Source organism: Anomaloglossus baeobatrachus, chromosome 1 (genome assembly GCF_048569485.1).
Source record: "Anomaloglossus baeobatrachus isolate aAnoBae1 chromosome 1, aAnoBae1.hap1, whole genome shotgun sequence".
Classification (NCBI taxonomy): domain Eukaryota; kingdom Metazoa; phylum Chordata; class Amphibia; order Anura; family Aromobatidae; genus Anomaloglossus; species Anomaloglossus baeobatrachus.
This window is the reverse complement of record NC_134353.1, coordinates 111,794,810-111,815,987: the sequence shown is the minus strand read 5'-3', so window position 1 is coordinate 111,815,987 and position 21,178 is coordinate 111,794,810. Positions and strand designations below refer to the sequence as shown.

Genomic DNA, 21,178 nt, shown 5'->3' with positions numbered 1-21,178 from the left:
TATGCTAATGAGCGCGGGGACTAGTCCTCTGGGCATCAGTTCTCCTGGCTAGTCAGCTCCATCATCATGTTAGCATGCCCCTGTGGGCCCCTGTGGGTGTGCCATCATGCTAATGAATGTGCGGCATCAGAGTATCATCTCACTCACCTCTCTGCTGCCATCGCGTCCGACGCTGGATTTCGGCTGTGCGCATGACCCCGAAGTTTCGGTCATGCGCACTATGAAGCCGGGTGTTCACGTCCTGACTACAAACTGAAGTAGTGCACATGACCGAACCTCCGGGGTCACGCGCACTGAGCCAAAATCCAGTGTCGGACGGCCATGGCAGCGGAGAGGTGAGTGAGATCATCCTCTAATGCAGCACATTTATTAGCATGTTAGCACACCCACAGGGGCTCACAGGGGCGTACTAACATGCTAATGGGGGCAACTGGCTGGGGAACCAACGCCCAGGGAAATACTTTTTCTAAAGATCTCTTTATCTATGCTAGTGTATACAGGGAGGGTTAGGCAGGGATTAGCAATATGCACCCAGAACTGCTCGTGGCCCTGGGTGCATATTGGACCTGACAGGTTCCCTTTAATGTTTCACTGTTCTCCAGATCCATAAGCGAACACATTTATCCCCTCGCTCCTAGATGAATAAGATGGTAGTCACAGCATAGAGCAATCTCTGAGTCACAGCCATAAATCTTTCCTTTTTGAGTTAATTGTGAAATCCGCTCCTTATAAATCAAAGTGCCCGATGTGACGATGAAACTCTCGTGTTCTGAAGTAAAACCCGGCTAATCAGCCAATTCTAAAAGGAGAGCCATTGTACTGCCAGCATTAGGGAGCCCGAATCCTGGAAGAAATTACAGATTTAATTCCTGATTAGTTTATTTTCAGTTTGGCAGGGGTGTTCAGAGCGGACGCCAGGATGCCACTAAGCCAGAAATATCCTGAGCTGCCATTTTGTACAAGAGCCTGGCACAGCAATAAACAGCACTCCAATAATTAGACGCCAATCTACGTAATCACCCATTACTGGACCAGAACAATAGAAGTGAGAAGCTCTGGGATGTAGCAATTACATGTCCTTAAAAGGTCATTTGTTTTTGTAAATATATGAATATGTATCTATTAAAAATGACAATGACGCCAGGCTGCACAAACCAGTTACCAAATCACTGCAACAATGGAATAAAAATTAAAAAAAAAAAAATAAAAAAAAAAAAAAAAAAAGACGTCCATCATGGCATGGTCTGCATTCGGTCATCTGGAGGGCGATACTCTATATAGGTTCCTTTGTATTTCTGGTGATAGCCATTAACCTTTTTACCCCCCCAGCCCGTTTTCATCTTCATAACCAGGCCAATTTTCCAATTCTAACCAGTGTCACTTTGAAGTTATAACTCTGGAACACTTCACCAGATCCCAGTGATTCGGATAGTGTTTTTTCCTGACATTGTACTTCATGGATAGTGGTAAATATAAGACAATATATTTTGTATTACCGTATTTTTCGGACTATAAAACGCACTATTTCCCCCAAATGTTGGGGGAAAGTGGGGGGTGCGTCTTATATTCTGAATATGGCTGCGGGGAATGAGGGTGCTGCTGTGGAGCGGGTCATCAAGGGCACGAGCAGGCTGTAGCAGCCTGCCGTGACCACGTGGACCCGCTCATTTCATATGCACGCCCATCCTCCCGTCCATCACTCAGCGCTGACAGGTGGGCAGGGTGATGGGCGGGTGATGCGCTCATATTAAAGAGCCGGCCCGCATGATCACCCCTGGCAACTACAGCCTGGAGTGATCATGTACGACTGTATTCACTGCCCCCCCCGCGCATCATCATCAGCGCGGGGTGCAGTGAATATGTATACTCACCAGTCACTATTCCCCTGCAGCATCAAGATCCCCTCCTGTCTGCCGGCCAGGTGATCTGTGTAGAGAGCGGTGAGCACAGCGATGACATCATCCCTGTGCGCACCGCTAGTCTCCACACAGGTCAGCTGACAGGCAGACAGGAGGACGAGAGATGCTGGAGACAACGGTGACTGCTCAACACTCCAGCGGTGCTGCTGCCTGCATTGACAGGAGGAGGAGCGATGCTGCAGGGAGCGAGGAAAAGTGAGTATAAACGTTTATTTTTTTTGTGTGCCAAAGGATACAGGCCATATAGCAGGATGGATGGGGGTATATAGCAGGATAAAGGCATATACCAGGATGGCGCTATGTAGCAGGATGGGAATATATACCAGGATGGCGGTATATAACAGGATGGGAATATATACCAGGATGGGTTACATATATACAAAGATGGGGATCATATACAAGGCAGGAGGATCATTAGCAGGATGGGGTACCTTAGTAGAGAATTTGGGGACATTTACCCTCATAACAGTGTCAGCAGCAGATCCTCGACCCATAAGTGTGTGATGACCACATTTTTTCCTTAAAATTTTATTTTCCTCCTCTAAAACCAGGGTGCGTCTTATGGTCCAGTGCATCTTATAGTGCGAAAAATACGGTACTTTTTAAAATATTGGAGCTGTAGAAGATTTCGCAATGTTCAAACTTTGAATTTTTATGCCCATAAACCAGTGAGTTGTCATACAACATAGTTATTAACTAACATTTCCCACATCTCTACTTTACATTAGAACAATTCTTACATTTTACCTGTATCAACAATTCTTAAAACACTTTTCTTTGTTAGGAAGTTAGAAAAGTTCAAAGTTTATCAGCAGTTTTTCATCTTTCCAGCAAAAGGGTTTTTTTGTTTGTTTGTTTTTTTTTTAAAAAAGGTGCCACATCACATTTGAAGTGACTGAGAGGTCTAGGTGACAGTAAACACCCAAAAGTGACATTCAAAAAAAAAATAAATAAATAAATAAATAAATAAATAAATGGCACCCCTCTTTGCTCAAAACCACTCAAAAACTTTAGTAACCCTTTAGGTGCTTCACAGGAACTCAAGCAAAATGGAAGGGGGAAAAAAAAAAAAATTTCTTCCTACAAAAAATGTTACTTTAGCCCCAAATTTTGCATTTTCACAAGGGTAAAGAAGAAAAAAAATGCACCATACAATTTGTTGTGCAATTTTTATGCCAATCCCTTATATATGTGGTGGAAATCTACTGTTTGGACGCACGGCAGGGCTCAGATGGGAAGGACCACCATTTGAATTTTAGAGCACAAAATGGTCTGTAATAGATAGCGGATGCCATGTTGCATTTGGAGACGCCTGAGGTGCCTGAATAGTGGAGCTTCCAAACAAGTGACCCCATTTTGGAAACTAAACCACTCAAGGAATTTATTTAGATGTTTGGTGAGCACCTTGAACACCCAAGTGCTTCACAGAATTTTATATTGTTGCGTCATGAAAAAAACCTACATTTTTAAAACACAAAAATGTTGCTTTAAAACAAATTTTTGATTTTCACAAGGGAGATAATTGACTAATTTGTTGTGCAATTTCTCCTGATTTCGTTAATACCCCATATGTGGTCGAAAACTACTTTTCAGGCAAAGTGAAGCAGTGAATGAGCACTATATTAGAGTTCAGATTTAGTAGGAATGGTTTGCGGGTGCATTGTCACATTGGCAGAGCCACTGGAAGTGCCAGAACAGAAATCTCCCACAAGTGACGCCATTTTACAAACTACAGCCCTCAATGAATTCATCTAGGGGTGCAGTGAGTATATTGACACCACAGATATTGGGCGGTGAAGTAAAAAGAAATTACATTTTTTACCACTAAAATGTTTTAACCCCAGATTTCCAATTTTTACAAGGCGATTAAAGCAATACCACATTTTTTTTTTTTATTATAAAGGTGTTGCCACTTTTACACCATAAAAAGTATATTCTAGAAAAAAAAATAGTTTTTGAATTGCTGTATTCTGAGAGCTATTTTTTTTTATTTTTGGGCTGACTAAGCGCTACGACTTGCTTTTTTGCGGGACAAGATTATGTTTTCAGGAGAACTATTTATTTATAAATTAAAAATTTTTGATTGCATTTTAGCCCTCTTTTTTGTCAGCTGTATGATAGAGGGTTTTTTTAATATTCTTACCATTTTTTTCTTTAACTTTTTTTTTGCTAACTTTTTTTACTTAGTCCCTTTATGGGACATTACTTTTTAATCAGTCTGATCACTCAATATAATCTACTGCAATGCACGATCATTACAGTTTGTTGTGTGTGTCAGTGTAGCACTCACAGCACTGACAGTTCGCTCCTCATATCATGCATTGGGCATGGTGTGTGAGGCTTTGCGTAGGTGTGTGACCAGGTCATGTTGACGATCCCGGGTTACCATGGTAGCGAGTGGGTCCCTGTGATCACATCACAGGGGTCTCGATCGCTCAGGAGAAGAGAGTGATACTCTCTCTGCCACCTGAATTGCTGCAATCACTATTGGTCACAGCATTTATGGGGTTAAACTTCTGGGAGCGGTGCGGGCACTGCTCCTGGCAGCGAGAGCTGGGTCTCAGCTTTAAACATAAGCTGGAGACCCAGCGGCGATTGTGTGTGTGTGTGTGTGGGGGGGTGGGGGGGGGGTACGGCGCCTGAGCCCCCGCAATTGCCATGATAGACTGGGTCATTGGTCAGGAATGCACTGACTATTAGGATGTATCGAATGTCATAAAAAGAGATTAAAGTGTAACTGTCATTTCAATTTTTATTTCATAAATCAATAATACACCTGAAAATAAGCAACTTTATAATATAGCAGATCAGCACATTTTTTCCCTACCAGATTTTGATCAGTCATTATCAACATGCTCAATTCTGAGAGAGGGGAAAAAAAAAAAAAAAAATCTGTATGCATCAGGCTGGGGCACACGGGGATTACTGCGATAGCCTCACATGACACTGTTCACGCTGGTAGCACAGTAGAGCAGAGTGTCCCTGCGACTGAGGTCCGATCTTGTGAGCGGACCTCAGCTGCGGGGGGTGGGCCAGCACTGAGGGGGGGGAGGGGCGGCGCTGAGGAGGGACGGAGGGATTTATCGCCCTCTCACCTCCGTTGCCGGCTATTGCCATTCTCGCCCTGCACTCGCAAACACCAGTGTACCGTGAGTGCAGTGCGATTTTTCTCTCGCCCCATAGACTTAAATGGGTGCGAGAGAAAACAGGATCGCATTAGTCGCACCATGCTGCAATTGTTTTCTCGGTCTGATTAGAGCTGAGAAAATAAATCGCTCATGGGTGCAGACATACAGGCCAAAATTGGTCCGAATGGAATGCGATTTTTTATCGCACTCCACTCACAACGATTTTCATGCAGCGTGGCTTAGGCCTTACTGAGATAGGAGACGGCAGCTGTTACTGATAAAATTATACCACAATGGGAGAAGGAGCCAGAGGGAGGAGCTAGAGGCAAAGCTCCGCCCCCTCTTCAATCTACATAGAATCTCCTCTCAGTATTGGGGAAGTCTTCACTGACAACAGATTTTACATCAGAATTGAGAATTCTTCATAATGACAGAGAAATCTGCTTCTTTGTCTGCCAGAATTGATCAGATAAGATACATTAGAAAGTGGCTTATTTTCACGTGCACTATTGATTTATTAAATAAAAATTGAAACGACGAATATACTTTAATTTCTTTATGACATTGGATGTACTGGGTACGAGAGAGGCAGTCACCCAGCTCCGGATCCTGTACTCTGCATCATCAATGTGAAGTGGACAACAAAAATAATAAAAAAAAAACATATATAATATAATATAATATAATATAAATATATATATATATATATATATATATATATATATATATATATTTTTTTTTTTTTTTATTTTTTTTCATTTTTTTCAGAAACCCATCGAGGGAAAAAAATTAAAAAATGAATAATTTGATACCAATATTCTCTAATTCCATTTATTTGAGAAGTTCGTTAATTACCCCAAGACATATACAAAAAGGAGTAATCCAAAGAGGACAGCCCAACTATTAGTTCACAGAAAAACTTTCCAGCTGACGTACTACGGTGGAGCGATCACCGATTTCTAACATTTCCAGACCCACATTAATGGCTTTCTTTTGGGATCATAGTTTAGTCCCTCAACAGAAAATGTCACCTTTTCTGGCCATATAAACCAATGCAGAGATTTCCTCCAAACATTGTGAAGTTCTGTATATACAATAACAGAAAAGGCGACAGAAGTAACAGACTGTCTTCTACGTGTTTTCTGTACAGTTTATTTTTCCACACAATTTCCAAGAAACAAGAACACCATTGTAATGGTGAGGAGCATTTTTCTAGTACTGCTGGACTAATAGAAATCGAGCAGACACCGTTCCATCATCAACCAGCACTGTGTCTTATGCCATATGAATGTTATTAATAGTAAAATGATCATAAATCCTGATGATTCCCAACATTAAAAACCAAATCAAGATTCCATGGCCGAATTTTTTTTTATAACTAAACAATGCCCTTTTTGGCCACAAGCAGCTCATAATATGGGCCAGTTTGAAACTGTATGAATTAGACCGCTTACCCTTGATAAAATACTTTCTAGGGATTCGGTTAAGGACTTTTTTGCTTTGCTCTTAAAAAGCTCCAATCTGAAGCGGGGGGCACTGATCTGCAGCTCATTCAGGGGGTTGCTGGATATCTCCGAGACCTGTAATTCAAATATGAAGATGACAGTTAACAGAATATAAAACTTTCTTAGAGAATCTATTAAAAATAAAAGTTAAAGAGGACCTGTCACTTGTTCAAAAATGTAATGGGATACCTTTTTTTTAGAAGAAAAAACCCTGAACTTCTCCGATTTTGCTTCTCTTCTCCATTTTGTGCTGTGTTGCTTCCCTGCAGAGATATTCACATTTGTTTGTTTTTGAGCGCAGTATGTGAAACTTCTGCTTGCAGTCCAACTGGGCGTTTCTTCAGAGTCTTCTCTAGGGCATATGCTTTCACCTCTACCTCCCAGATGTTGCAGATCACAACTCATCTAGCAGTCTTAAACACTGCAGAGTTGTAATAGGCAGCATCTTGGAGGGAGGGGTGAAAACGCACGCCCTATAGAAGACTCTGAAGAAATGCTCTACAAGCCGAAATTTCTCATACTGCACTTTCAAAAGCAACAAAACGTGAATACCTCAACAATGGCGTAACAGAGGAAAATGGAAAAGAGCGTCAGAATCAGGGAAGCGCAGTGATGGTTTGCAAGGTATTATTAACCTCAATTTTTTTTTCCTGAAATGACTGGTCCTTTATCTTTTTACATGGATATAGTCTGTCTGGTTATTAGGAGGTAAAACAAGAAGATGATCAGATTACTGTCAACCATCTAATCCACAGAAATTAACCCAACAAGACAAAACAATCACTGATCTCGGGGAGACCAGCCAGAGAAAACACTGCCGGCAGCCAGCGAGGGCGATTGTTTTGTCTTGCTGGTCTACTAGGCATTGCTCCCATCTAGCCAGAATCCTACTCCACACTGATGAGGGGCAATAACCCGAAACAGCTGTCTGTTGGATAGATACCTGGCCTTGGTAATTCCCTTGTCATAACTTTAAACTTGTCAAAAAGTTGGATATTGACTAAAAGGCCACTTAATATGGTGGTTATGATGGTCTCCTAAAAAGAGCTGGGTCCTTCCCGGAGGGAAATCTGGCTGGTTTCTGTGTTGAGACTCTTAACAGAGGCTCCACGGACTTTTTTGATTTACAGAAATTAACCCATTACTGTACGGTGTTAAGTCAGGGAAAAGTAAAAATGTTCTAAGACGTATTTGCAAATTTTAAATTTATAAAATTAAAAAAATAAATAAATAACTCAGGTGTAGAATACTAATATGGATTGCTCATATTATAGAAAACAAGTACACATAATCCATATCATGAGCAAGTGAATTTGATGAAGCTAGATAAGAGAAAAATTGAAGAAAGGTTCCAACACAGCATAGTCTGGATGGTGGTTAAGAGGTCCCAAAGAAATTCAGGATTGACTACAGGCTCAGGGTGCCTCAGTCAGTATGAACCATCTGTCCTCATTCAAATTAAATGCAACACTATGGGAGGAGACCCAGGAGGACCCCACTGCTGACAGACATAAAGTTAGACTGCAGTTTGCCAAAATGTACATAAGCCAAAATTCTTCTGGGAAAAGAGTCTTGTGAACAGAAAAGACCAAGATAGAGCTTCTTGGTAAAACACATCATTCTACTGTTTACCTAAAATATAAAGAACATAGTACCTACAGTCAAATATGGTGGAGGCTCAAAGATGTTTTGGGGTTATTTTACTACCTCTGGCACTGGGTGTCTTGACTGTATGCAAGGCATAATGAAATCTCAAGGTTACGAAACAATTTGGGGATGCAATGTACTGTATATTGTTTGTGTCCTAGATGACTGGTCTTACAGCAGGACAATTACCCCAAACCTACTTCAAGAAGCCCCCAGAAATAGATGGAAACAAAATGCTGGAGAGTTTGCAAGAGAAGAGTGGTCCAAAATTCCAATTGAGAGGTATGAAAATCTTGTTGCTTGTTATAGGAAGTGATGAATTGACGTTATTTATTCCAAGGGGTGTGCAACAATATATTAAAGTTGAGGGTGGCAACAATTTTGTCCGGGCCATATTTGGAGTTGAGTGTGAGATTATGTCCAATTCCCCATATCTTTACTTTGTGTGTAACAAAAAACATGTGTAAATATAATAATTTTCTGGAAGAAATACTCCATTTTCTGGAACAATTTCAAGGGTGCCAATACTTTGACATATATGCATGTATAAAAATAAAACAAAAAAAAAGCAAAAACAAAAACCATCAAAGTGACAGTACTAGTTCCAAATACAAACAGATTACCTGTTTTGGTTCCACACAGTGGACATGATCTCGCTGTTTCTCTTCATAGAGACACCTTAGTTGAGATATAATAAGCTCGTTCTCTCTCTGTTCTGTCCGAGGACGACTTTTCTGAGCCAAGATTAAAAACAAAATAGGCAAATTAGAAATTATAATAAATATATATAATATATATATAATTTTGTTCATGTCACATTGACAGACAAACTATACCAATTCTAAATGTCTAAAGCTTACATCTGCCATTTGAACACAACCAAAATGTGAGTCTTCATCAGGAGCTACAAGTATAAAAAGGTGCCCATGATCAGTGTTTGCAGCATTTTGTATGTGGCGTGTTGTCGCTGCGTCCAAAACGCTGTGTTGTACAGTACAAGCATAGTGGATGGGATTTCTAGAAATCCCATGCCCACTGTGCATGTACATCCCACAACAAAAACTGATCTGCGGTGCTTTCCGAGCCGCACACATGTCAATTTTTTGCTGTGGAGTCGCAAGTTTCCTCTGACGGGAGAACACAAGCGAGAGACCACAATGCTCCGAACCCTGATAGTGGGCACAGGCAGCTGTGGTCTCCTGCGGAGAAAACTCGCAGCCCTGCAGGTCAGGACCCGCCGCGTCCAGGACGCAGTGGGTAGTGATCGTGGGCACATATCCTTAAACTGGTTATACATAATATTACAAAACAAATTGTTTCACCCAAGTAGGCCACCAGTAGCTAGACATCTACTAGGAGATCTTGTGCAGTTCCTGATGACCAAGGCCTCCCTTCAGGAATAAAGGCTAATGCATCTTCATTGTTGAACTCAAAGGCCACAATGTTGTAGAGGCCGAGGCGTTGGACTGAAGCCCGCTATACTTAGAGGACGGTCATCTAATTAATGCTTCAGCAGATCGTACAGTCGCAGCCATCTCGGGCGGCTCTCCCACACACAGGAGTGCTCGCTCAGCTGAGAGCCCTCTGCTCTGTATGAGAGCCACTGCAAGACTGGTCACACGACAGTTCATCTCCAGAAGAACAAAAAGGATCAGCATTTAGAAGTTGGACATGCCAGATTCATTAGAGCGTCTCATCAAAGCAACCTTCCCTTTTTCAGAAACCACTACCAAAATTTAAAAATTCCAAAATTACTGTACAAACTCTGCTGATCTGTAGCATGACACAAGGCTACGACATATTGGTAGGGTGGAGGGGGGGGGGGGTGGCAGGTGTCGCGCAGAATTGGTCTCCTCATTATTGTTTCAAAGAGGTGGTAGTAGTTGGCAGATTATAAAATTATCAGCCCTTTCAGCTTTCCAAAATCTCTAGTTAATGGCCAGCCATAGCCAAAAGCAAAACGTTCTTGACACAAAGTCACCCATGTCCGAAGATCAATCCAGTAAGTGCTTGACATGCCTGCCTCTGCAACACCCACTGACCTGGTCTCATTGTTTCTAACATGACATGACCGTGTACGGCCCAGTTCACTCCATTACAAATTCCATCCAGGACGGAATCATCCATATAAATCCCCCCACCACCAGTTTCACCAACTCCAAGGACCCCAAAATGGCCCCATACATATCCCCACTTTCAACATCTCTTCTCCTTACCCTCTGCCCCGAACCAGACAACCAATCCCTACTCCATCACTCATGGACCAATCCCTGTCATGTGGGCCTCTGCCAACTTGTTCTTCTCCAGCCCCTCCTTTAGCAGGGGTTATCAGGTCACACTGCAAGAAGGGGGACTTTTCCAATTTTTCATCAAGCATGGGATGAGTGCAAGATATGCAGATGCTTTAATATTCAGTTTTTAGTGCATAAACAGCCACAGTTTACTCATTTTGTACTTCCTGTACATACTCTGCAGAGTATAGAAATAAATATGTAAAAAAAAAAAAAAAATATCTCCGTAAAAAGAACGTAATTGCCGAAAAAAAAAAAAAAAAAAAAACACACACCACACGACACCAAGACACACACAACTGTTCTCGAAAACCTTGAGGAAAAAGGCAATAAAATCGCGACACATTTCTGGCCATGTTGCCCACAAGATGGCAGTAGACCAGCAGGGAACACAAGTCATGGTTCTGCAGCGAGAGGTCTGTGTCTGACGAAGAAAAGTCAATGTTAATTCAGCCTTTAGGCGGCTGCAATATACAGTGTTCAAGGCACCAACCAGACCTAAATACTTATTACCAGAAGACTGCAAAGCATTGGTGACCAGGAAAGTGGTCTCCTCATTCTACAACATGGAAACGTGGGCCAAAAAACAACTTATTTGCAAGATACAACAAAATGTATTGTACAGGATGAACCCGGCATCATGCAACACAATTATAAACTTAATACATCATTATGAGAGCTATTTATTTTCTACCAACAAGATGTACAGATCAGCTTTCCTCAATCTTCTGCCCTGGTCCTGTACTCACTCCTGGTCTACACGAGAGAAGTCCATCTGGCAGGATGTGGAGAACAGAGTTTTTCTCGCTAGTACTAGATACAGGACGAGCATTTTACACAATATTCCAAGCAATCGCTCATACAGAACCTTAGACAGTAGTGAGAACAAGGGCAAGAACGATCATAAGTGAGAAGTGATGTCACGCTACAGCAGAAATCATGGTCTCACCAAGGTTTTACATCTGGTTAGTCAGCGAGGGTCAGCCAGCTGCACATCCCAAGGTTCCCACTAATGAAAAGCTTGGAACTGAAATCATTAGATCATTGGGAACAAAGTCCATTAGTCCATCAACATTACTGATAAGCTCAGCAGATGAGGGACTTCCTGAAGGACCTCTGCACTGACGCAGAACAATCCTTCTCAGCATCATATTACAGATAGGGTGACTGCAGCTTGTGCGGCCATTAGTTCATATTCACCGAAGATTTGTAAGAATTCTTTTAGGGAAAAAAAAAAAAAACAACAAACAAACAAACACGTTCAGCATCATATTACAGATAGGGTGACTGCAGCTTGTGCGGCCATTAGTTCATATTCACCGAAGATTTGTAAGAATTCTTTTAGGGAAAAAAAAAAAAAACAACAAACAAACAAACACGTAACTCTACTGTTTTCTAACAAAGCCAGTGCTCCAACATGGTCCCCAATAACCAAACGTTACTAGTGCTAATAAATGCTACACTGAATACCTTACCCCCTACTACCATAATAAGTAGTACATCACATGTGCCACGGTGTCTCGTTGGGGTGCCGGGGCTTATTCTGTGTGTATAAAAGGTAATATACAGTCTGTGCACATAGGGATGGAGTGGTAAAGAGATGCCCACAGGAATGTCTACCCCAAAAAGGAATGCCTTGTGGCAATCACTTATATTGGTAGAATTATAATAGGAGACATAAAAGAAAAAACTAACTAAAGTTTGTATAAATTCCTTTCATATAAAATATCTAATTTGCCATTTTACAGTGGCCTATAAAATGCTTAGTGAGTGCCATTTTTTTTTATATATTGGTACATGCTCAGTCTTACTAATAATTAGTATTTATATAGTGACAGTATATTCCACAGCACTTCACAATTCAGATGGGACATATACAAACCAAGATATTACAGAGTAAAAACAAATTCTACAGATCCCAAGAGGAGCGAGTCCTGCTCACCAGATACACTATGAAGAACTAGGGGATGCACAAAAAGTAAAATGGTAGAAGTCTGGTCCGGCCATTAACCGGATAGGATATTTGAAGAACGCTGCATGAACCGGTCACCAGCCAGTATGTGTACAGGTGCAGGTACAGAGGGCTATTAAGTGCATGGAGGGTGTAAACCAGTGTTTCCCAAACTACAGTCCTAACTGCCCCCAAAAAGTCATGTTTTCAGGATTTCCTTACTATTGAACAGGTGATAGAATCATTATCAAGGCATCACCTGTGCTATATTAAGGAAATCCTGAAAACATGAACTGTTGGGGGTCGTGAGGACTGGAGTTTGGGAACCACTGGTGTCATCAGATGTTAAGAGGCACCAGATTTGGAAGAAAATTTTGATAGGACAAAACTTGAATAGTTTCATAAATGAAGTGATTGGCCAATCTAGCAAAATGCATTTTAGGGCACACTTAACATTGTGGGTATTGGGAATAAACTGGATTGTCTGGTGTGTCAAAATCCAGAAAATTAGTGCAGCTTGCAAGAAATATTGGAGACCAAAGTGGGAAGTTTGACTTGAGGATGTTAGTCTTAGGTGATTAGCAGAATGGAAGGTACAGGTAGGGTGATTGAGACAAGGGAGAAGCTATAGCTTATATTGGACTCTGTAGCACATGGGCAACCAATGCAATGACTGGCACAGGGTGGAGGCATCAGAGTAGCGGATGGAGAGGAATAGCATCCTGTCTGCTGCATTCGGGATGGATTGGAGAGAGTTTAGCAAGAAGGAGACCGATTATTAGAGAGTTGCCATAGTCCATATGAGACTGAATAAGAAACAATAAAGCCTTTTATGCAGAGTGAAAAGGTAAGAAAAGGTCAAATTCTAGAGATGTTTTTGAAGTGGAGGTGACATGAGCGAGTGAGTGATCGAATTCAGGGAATAAAGGAGAGATCTGAGGCAAATATAACCCCAAGACAGCGGGCGTGCTGCTGGGGAGTAATGGTAAAACCACATGTTAAAAAAGGAAATATTGGGTTTATGAATATTCGTAGAGAGGAAACCGTTACATTTTTGACAGTTTCACTTTTGAATAGAGGACATGATGTTTCAGACAGCAGAAACACAGTCACAGGTATTTTGTAGTAATGCAGGGGTGAGGTGTATAATTGGGTGCAATCAGCATGGAGATTGAGGGAGGAAAACCAAATCTACTGATTGTTTTATTCATTCTCATGGTGCATTCAATCTGATAAAGGTCTATGAACATGCTGGAAATTGTTACAACTAGTAAAGATACTTAAACCTCACATGGGTCCAAATACTGACAGAAATTATGAAGGATCTCTTCTGTTGACACGGTTTGGTTCTTAGGGTCCCGTTACACGTAGCGACATTCCAGCGATCCAGACGGCATGACCTGGTCAGGATCGCTGATACGTCGCTAGTGAGCCGGCATACAGATCTAATTAACGACGCAGCAACGATAGTGATCTGTATAACGACTTCGGCGGTCGTTGGGACTCGGTCACACAGCAGCTATTCTGACGACTCGGACCTCGATAGAACGCAGAGTTCTGAGTCGCCAAAAAGGTCGCTCGTCGTTGTTATGGCGTCAAACACAGTGATGCATGCTGCCCAGCGGGACACCAACGATCAAAAAAAGAACCAAGACATTCAGGTACGATCGGCAATATCGCAGCCGGGAAGGGGGGGGGCGGGGGGTGGTCTCTGCTATGTGTCACATGTAGCGAGATAGCTAGCGAGGTCGCTGTTGCGTCACAAAACCTGTGACATTTCAGCGACATCGCTATGTGTAACGGGGCCTTAAGTGACCACTGCTCCATTCTAACAATGCATTTCAAGGTCCCTTTCTCCAGATCATGGGTCAGACACCCAGCAGGGCAAGGTTGGGGGGTCTGGGATAACGTAATAGTTGGGACAATACTTTTAAGGCCGGAGTCACACTTGTGATGCAAGACCTGCACGAGTCTCTCACATCACCCAACATGGCCTGCAGCTCTCCGGACAGGAGCAGCTCAGCTACATAGAAATACATGCAGCTGACCTGCTCCTGTCAGGAGAGTGTGGGGCCATGCCGGGTGATTCGATGTGAGACTCGCGCGAGTCTCCCGCAAGTGTGACTCCAGCCTAAGGCTATGTGCCCACGGGGACATTGTCCTGCGGATATATCCGCAAGACATTCCGCAGGTGCTCCCAGAAATCCGCAACAGAACTTTCTCTGTTTCAATGCTGCGGATGCACAGCGGAATGTCGTGCGGATATGGTGCGCGCTTTCTGCATTGAGGATACAGTACCATGGCTTCTGCACTGCATCCTCAATGCAGAACAAGTGCTGCAGTGATCGGGGTGCTCATACTTACCTCCATTATGCAGCACCTCGCTTTCCAGCGGTTGGGTCACTGTCAGGCAGCGTCTGGTTCACTGTGCTGGAGGTGGGCGGGCCTGAACTAGCTCCGGCTGTCACATGACCAGAGCTCGTGCAGGCCCCGCCCACCTCTTCCGTCCTGTACCTGGCTGGATCCACCGCGTTGCTGTACACCGGACGGAGAAGTGACTCGGGTCTCTATCAAGGCAGGCAAGTATATGGAACCCTGCGGAGAAATCCGCAACAATAATTGACATGCTGCAGATTTTTCCGCACGAAAATCTGCACGATTTCCGCTGCGGAAAAATCCGCAGCGTGGGCACAGCATTTCCCAAATGCTATAGAAATGGCTGGGGAGTAGCTGTGCTGCAGATTTCTGGAAAATCCGCGGATTTTCCGAGAAAAATCCGCGGCAAAATCCGCGCATTTTCCGCAGCGTGGACACAGACTTAGAAGAGCTATTCTCAACACAAAAATGTATCAACTATCTAAAATCGCTAGATAACGTTCTGATTAACCACGGCCATCACCGATCATGAGATCTCTAAAATGCCCCACCAAAATGAAGGGGAGGCCTCACATACACACCACCGCTCCATTAAAACGTTATAAGATTACTGGAGTAAGGCAAGCACTGTATTTGACCTTCTCTGGCAATGCCATAGAACCCCATTTCTGGGATTATTGGGGTCTAAGAGGTTAAACCCTTAATAATTTGCAAATTATCACCTATCCTGTAGATATGCAGTATGATATTTCTCATTGGGGAATGACCCTTTAAGCCTCCTCAGTGACTGATGTTCATCAATAACATAAAATACTGTCAGTACAAGGAGTGTTATAGCCATGACTTACAGGCTTACCTGCACTTCCTCAAACACAGAGGCTTGCTCGTCATTGTTTAATGTGGTGATGTGTTTTTGCAATTCAAGTTTGGTTTTGGATGGGGGGAGACCTGCAGAGAGAAATACAAAGTTCATACCCCTGTAATAAAACGTATCCATGATTTATCCTCCAGATGTGTGTTCTATCAGCCTTCAGTTATTTTTTCAGGTTTGATTTGGTCCAACTACATTCCAGAAACATTGCAGCTGACAATTCAGTAGGATTACTTTTTTTTATATTGCAAGTATTAACATGTGGAAAATTACAAGATAAACCATGCCTGAACAGATCTAGAACATCACAAATAAGTGCATGAAAAATAAAGAAAAATGTTAATGAAACCATATAGTCTACAAGCTCTTTGGACATAGAACGCTCAATTCTGTCAAAGACCCACCACTATTGGGACAAGCTAACCACGTGGGGTTTTCTTAACACATCAGGTTTATCTGGTGTTTTGTTTTTTTTAATTAAAATATGCCACACATTTTTGGCACAGTAATTTGCAATCCCCTGCACAAACATACATTTACAACATACGGCCATCAGGGACCACTAGCAAGAACTTGGAGCTTACCAATAGTAGATTACACTCCATAATGGCAGCCCTCTCAGTTGCAGGTAACCAATCTTTTAAAAAAGGGAACCACCCACCAGGATTTTCCTATATAAACTAAAGCCAATGCCATACTGGCGCTATCATGCTGATTCTATACATACCTTTAGTTGTGAGATCGGATGTATACTTACTGAAATATAGGCAAGTAAAGTTAGTGAAATGCACTGTTATTTGATTAGAGGTGCAACGGAATATCTATCAGGTGGGTCAGTGTTTGCTAGTTATTCCCACCTCTGTCTGCCTGCCTGTCCTTCCGCCGTCTCTGTTATTATAGGGGGAGGAAGGAGAGAGGGGGGGGGGGAGGAAGGAGAGAGGGGGGGTGGGGGGGGGGGGAGAGAGAAGGGGGGGGTGAAGAGAGAGAGGGGGGGGAGAGAGGGGGGGAGGTAGAGGTGGGGAAGGTAGAGGGGGGGGGGAGAAGGGGGAGAATGGAAAGGGGCAGGAATAACTAGCAAAACCCGACCCACCTATTAGATAGATATTCTGTTGCACTTCATCAAATAATGCATTTCGCAAGCTTTACTTGCCTGTATTTCAGAAACTATACATACGATCTCACAACTAAAGGTATGTTTAGAATCAGCATGATAGCGCCAGTATAGCACTGGCTTTATAGTATATATGAAAATCCTGGTGGTCTGTCCAATTTACAACCCCTTCACGACCTTTGACGGATATATCCGTCATGGAGCGTGTGACGTTAAGCCCCGCCCCCTGCAGGATGCGGCGATCCGCGCACCTATCAGCGGTTTTTAACAGCTGACATGTGTGCCTGCATGTTCCGAGTGGAATCGCATTCCACCCGGAACATTTAACCCCTTACATCTCGCTGCCAAAGTCTGGCAGTGAGATGTATATGCGCGTCGCCATGATTTTCACTTACCGCCGCCCCCACTGGAAGTCACGTGCGTGATCATGTGACTTTCGGTGGTTGCCATGGTAGCACAGGGTCATGTGATGACGCCTGTAGCTAACAATGAGTCACTTCCTTTCAATGCCGGAATATAGCCGGCATTGAAAGTAAAGCACCATATCTGCAGTTCTCAGCTCTGTAGCTGAGATCTACAGACAGCGATCAGCAATTCGATCGCTCTGCCCTATAGCACCTTAAGGGGACTAGTAAAATAAAAAAAAAAAAAAACACCTAAAAAAAAAAAAAGTTCAAATCACCCCCCTTTCGCCCCATTGAAAATTAAGGGGCTAAAAAAATAAAAAAAAATATACACATTTGGTATTGCCGCGTTCAGAAATGCCTGATCAAAATTTAAAATCAATTAATCTGATCATTAAATCATTAAAAAGGCATAGCGGCAAAAAAAAATTTCCAAACGCCAAACTACGTTTTTTGGCCGCCGCAAGTTTTGCACAAAATGCAATAACAGGCGATCAAAACGTAGCATCTGGGCAAAAATGGTACCATTAACCCCTTCAGCCCCCGGGCACTTTCCGTTTTTGCGTTTTTGTTTTTTGCTCCTTTTCTTCCGAGAGCCGTAACTTTTTTATTTTTCCATCAATCTTGCCATATGAGGGCTTGTTTTTTGCGGGACGAGTTGTACTTTTAAATGAAACCATAAGTTTTACCATATAGTGTACTGTAAAACGGCAAAAAAAATCCAAGTGCGGAAAAAATTGCAAAAAAAGTGGGATTGTACAATAGTTTTTGGGATATTTTATTCACCGTGTTCACTATATGGTAAAACTGATGTGTGGGTATGATGCCTCAGGTCGGTGCGAGTTTATAGACACCAAACATGTATAGGTTTACTTGTATCTAAGGGGTTAAAAAAAATTCACAAGCTTATCCGAAAAACGTGGCGCACGTTTTGCGCCATTTTCCAAAACCCGTAGCGTTCTCATTTTTCAGGATCTGAGGCTCAGTGATGGCTTATTTTTTGCGTCTCGACCTGACGTTTTTAACGGTACCATTTTTGCGCAGATGCTACGTTTTGATCGCCTGTTATTGCATTTTGCGCAAAATTTGCGGCGACCAAAAAACGTAATTTTGGCGTTTGGAATTTTTTTGCCGCTACGCCGTTTACTGATGAGATTCATTGATTTTATATTTTGATAGATCGGGCATTTCTGAACGTGGCGATACCAAATATGTGTGTATTTTTTATTTTTTTAACCCTTTAATTTTCAATGGGGTGAAAGGGGGGTGATTTGAACTTTTAGGTTTTTTTAATTTTTTAAAACTTTTTTTTTTACTTTTTTTTTTATTTTACTAGTCCCCCTAGGGGGCTATTGCGATCAGCAATCCGATCACTTTGCACTATCTGCAGATCTCAGCTACAGAGCTGAGAACTGCAGATTTGCTGCTTCACTTTCAATGCCGGCTGTATTCCGGCATTGAGAGGAAGTGACTCATGTTAGCCACAGACGTCATCACATGACCCTGTGCTACCATGGCAACCGCCGAAAGTCACGTGATCATGTCACGTGACTTCCGGCGGGGGCGGGGTAAGTCACTGTAATGGCGGCGCCCATATACATATCGCTGCCAAGACTTTGGCAGCGAAATGTAAGGGGTTAATGGCCGCGGGTGGAAGCGATTCCACCCGCGGCTAGCAGGCACACATATCAGCTGTTGATAACAGCTTATATGTGCGCGTCTCGCCGCCGCCCGCCGGCGGCAGGGGGCGGGGCTTACCGGGACACGATCCATGACGTATCTAGTACGTCATGGGTCGTTAAGGGGTTAAAAAAGTCAGCTTGAGACGCAAAAAATAAGCGTCACTGAGCCATAGATCCCAAAAAATGAGAATGCTACGGGTTTCAGAAAATGGCGTAAAACATGCGCCACTTTTATTGGTCAAACTTGATTTTTTTCTAACCCCTTAGATACAAGTAAACCTATACATATTTAGTGTCTACAAACTCGCACCGACCTCAGGCATCACACTGACACATCAGTTTTACTATATAGTGAACTCTGAATAAAATATCCCAAAAACTATTGTGCGATCACACTTTTTTGTAGTTTTTCCACACTTGGAATTTTTTTGCTGTTTTCCAGTACACCATATGGTAAAACGTATGGTTTCATTTAAAAATACAACTCGTCCCGCAAAAAACAAGCCCTCATATGGCCAGATTGACGGAAAAATTAAAAAAAAAAAAAAAAAGTTACGGCTCTCGCAAGAAGGGGAGCAAAAAACAAAAACGCAAAAAACGGAAAATGCTCTGGGGCTGAAGGGGTTAAGAGTTATCTAGTGAATAAAAAAGGGTTTTAAAACAGTGTAGAATGTGCTGAAATAACAAAATGAAGGCAAATCATTGCTTCCCCTGCCGATTTATGCACTGCTAGCCCCAGCAATGACATTCTGACATGGACATGTGACCATTGACACAAATCACTGGCTGTAAAGAAGATTAACTACAGCAAAAGGTATCAGAGTCATGACGTGTTACTGAGATGGAAATGTCTGTGCATGAAGAATAGTTTCGCAACTCATAGACTTAGGCTACATGCGCACGCTGCTTTTTTTCCTGCTTTTTTGCTGCTTTTTTGGCTGCAGTTTTGTCAGCAGAACTTTCTGACATCTGACTTCCCAGCAAAGTCTATGAGAAGTCAGATTTGTCATGCGCACGCTGCAGTTTATTTGTCAGCGTTTTTTTTTGTCAAAAGTTTGTGACAAAAAAAATGCAGCATGTTCATTCTTCCTGCGTTTTTGTCAACATTTGTCACCCATTGAAATCAATGAGGGCATCAAAAACGCAGGAAAAATGCATGCTAATCAAAAGTGGTGCATTTTACCTGCCTTTTACCTGATTTGTCAGGAAGTGAGGTCAGGCAAGTGGTCCCGTCCTGTCCTCCACGTGTTCCCCGAAGTACCGCTGTCCCCAGGGGAGATGATGTGGAGGACGGGGACTATCAGCAGCGGCAGCGAGAGGGGAATGGACATTGGCAGCTGAAAACATTGATTTTTATCTCTCTCTGCTGCTGCCGCTGATAGTCTCGTCCTTCACGTGTTCCCCGAAGTACCACTGTCCCCAGCGTGCACGCACAGGGGAGATGATGTGGAGGACGGGACTATCAGCAGCGGCGGCAGCGAGAGGGAAAAATCTATGTTTTCAGCTGCCAATGTCCATCCCCCTCTCGCTGCCGCCGCTGATAGTCCCGTCCTCCACGTGTTCCCCGAAGTACCGCTGTCCCCAGCGTGCACTCACAGGGGAGATGATGGATCCCTCTCACTGCCACCGCCGCCGCCGCTGAAAGTCCCGTCCTCCACGCTCCTGTGTCGGCTCCACGCTCCTGTGTCGGCTCCACGCTCCTGTGTCGGCTCCACGCTCCTGTGTCGGCTCCACGCTCCTGTGTCGGCTCCACGCTCCTGTGTCGGCTCCACGCTCCAGCGCGATCAGCTGAGCTGTCACTGAGGTTACTCGCGGCCACCGCTGGATTCAGCGGTGGCCGCGGGTAACCTCACTGACAGCTCAGGCTGATCGCGCGGCTGTCTTCATTAGCTGCATGGAGGTGACCGGAGCGGCGGTGTTTGCTGCTTCTCCGGTCACCTGCATGTAGCAGAGCTGGAAGCGACGCTGGAGCATCCTGGATTACGCCGGACATGGAGGGTTTGTCGGGGTTAATAAATTGGTAATGAGGGAATGTGTTTGTGTTTTTTATTTCTAATAAAGGATTTTTCGGGTGTGTGTTTATTTACTGTAATTTACAGATTAATCATGGAGGGTGTCTCAGACGCCTGACATGATTAATCTAGGACTTATTGTCAGCTATGGGCTGCCAATAACTCCTTATTACCCCGATTTGCCAACGCACCAGGGTAAATCGGGAAGAGCCGGGTACAGTCCCAGAACTGTCGCATATAATGTATGCGGCAATTCTGGGCGGCTGCTGACTGATATTGTT

At 43.2% G+C, this 21,178-nt stretch overlaps 1 protein-coding gene across 1 annotated transcript in view; it reads right to left on the bottom strand.

The window, feature by feature from the left end:
• Window positions 1–21,178, bottom strand: part of TBC1D1 (TBC1 domain family member 1) — a 209,185-nt gene that overhangs the window by 112,725 nt on the left and 75,282 nt on the right. The window contains exons 6-8 of the mRNA XM_075346959.1: window positions 15,674–15,765; window positions 8,823–8,933; window positions 6,502–6,627 (exon numbers count right to left, since the gene is read on the bottom strand). Of these exons, the coding sequence (XP_075203074.1) occupies window positions 6,502–6,627; window positions 8,823–8,933; window positions 15,674–15,765 (329 nt within the window). The remainder of the gene's footprint in view (window positions 1–6,501; window positions 6,628–8,822; window positions 8,934–15,673; window positions 15,766–21,178) is intronic.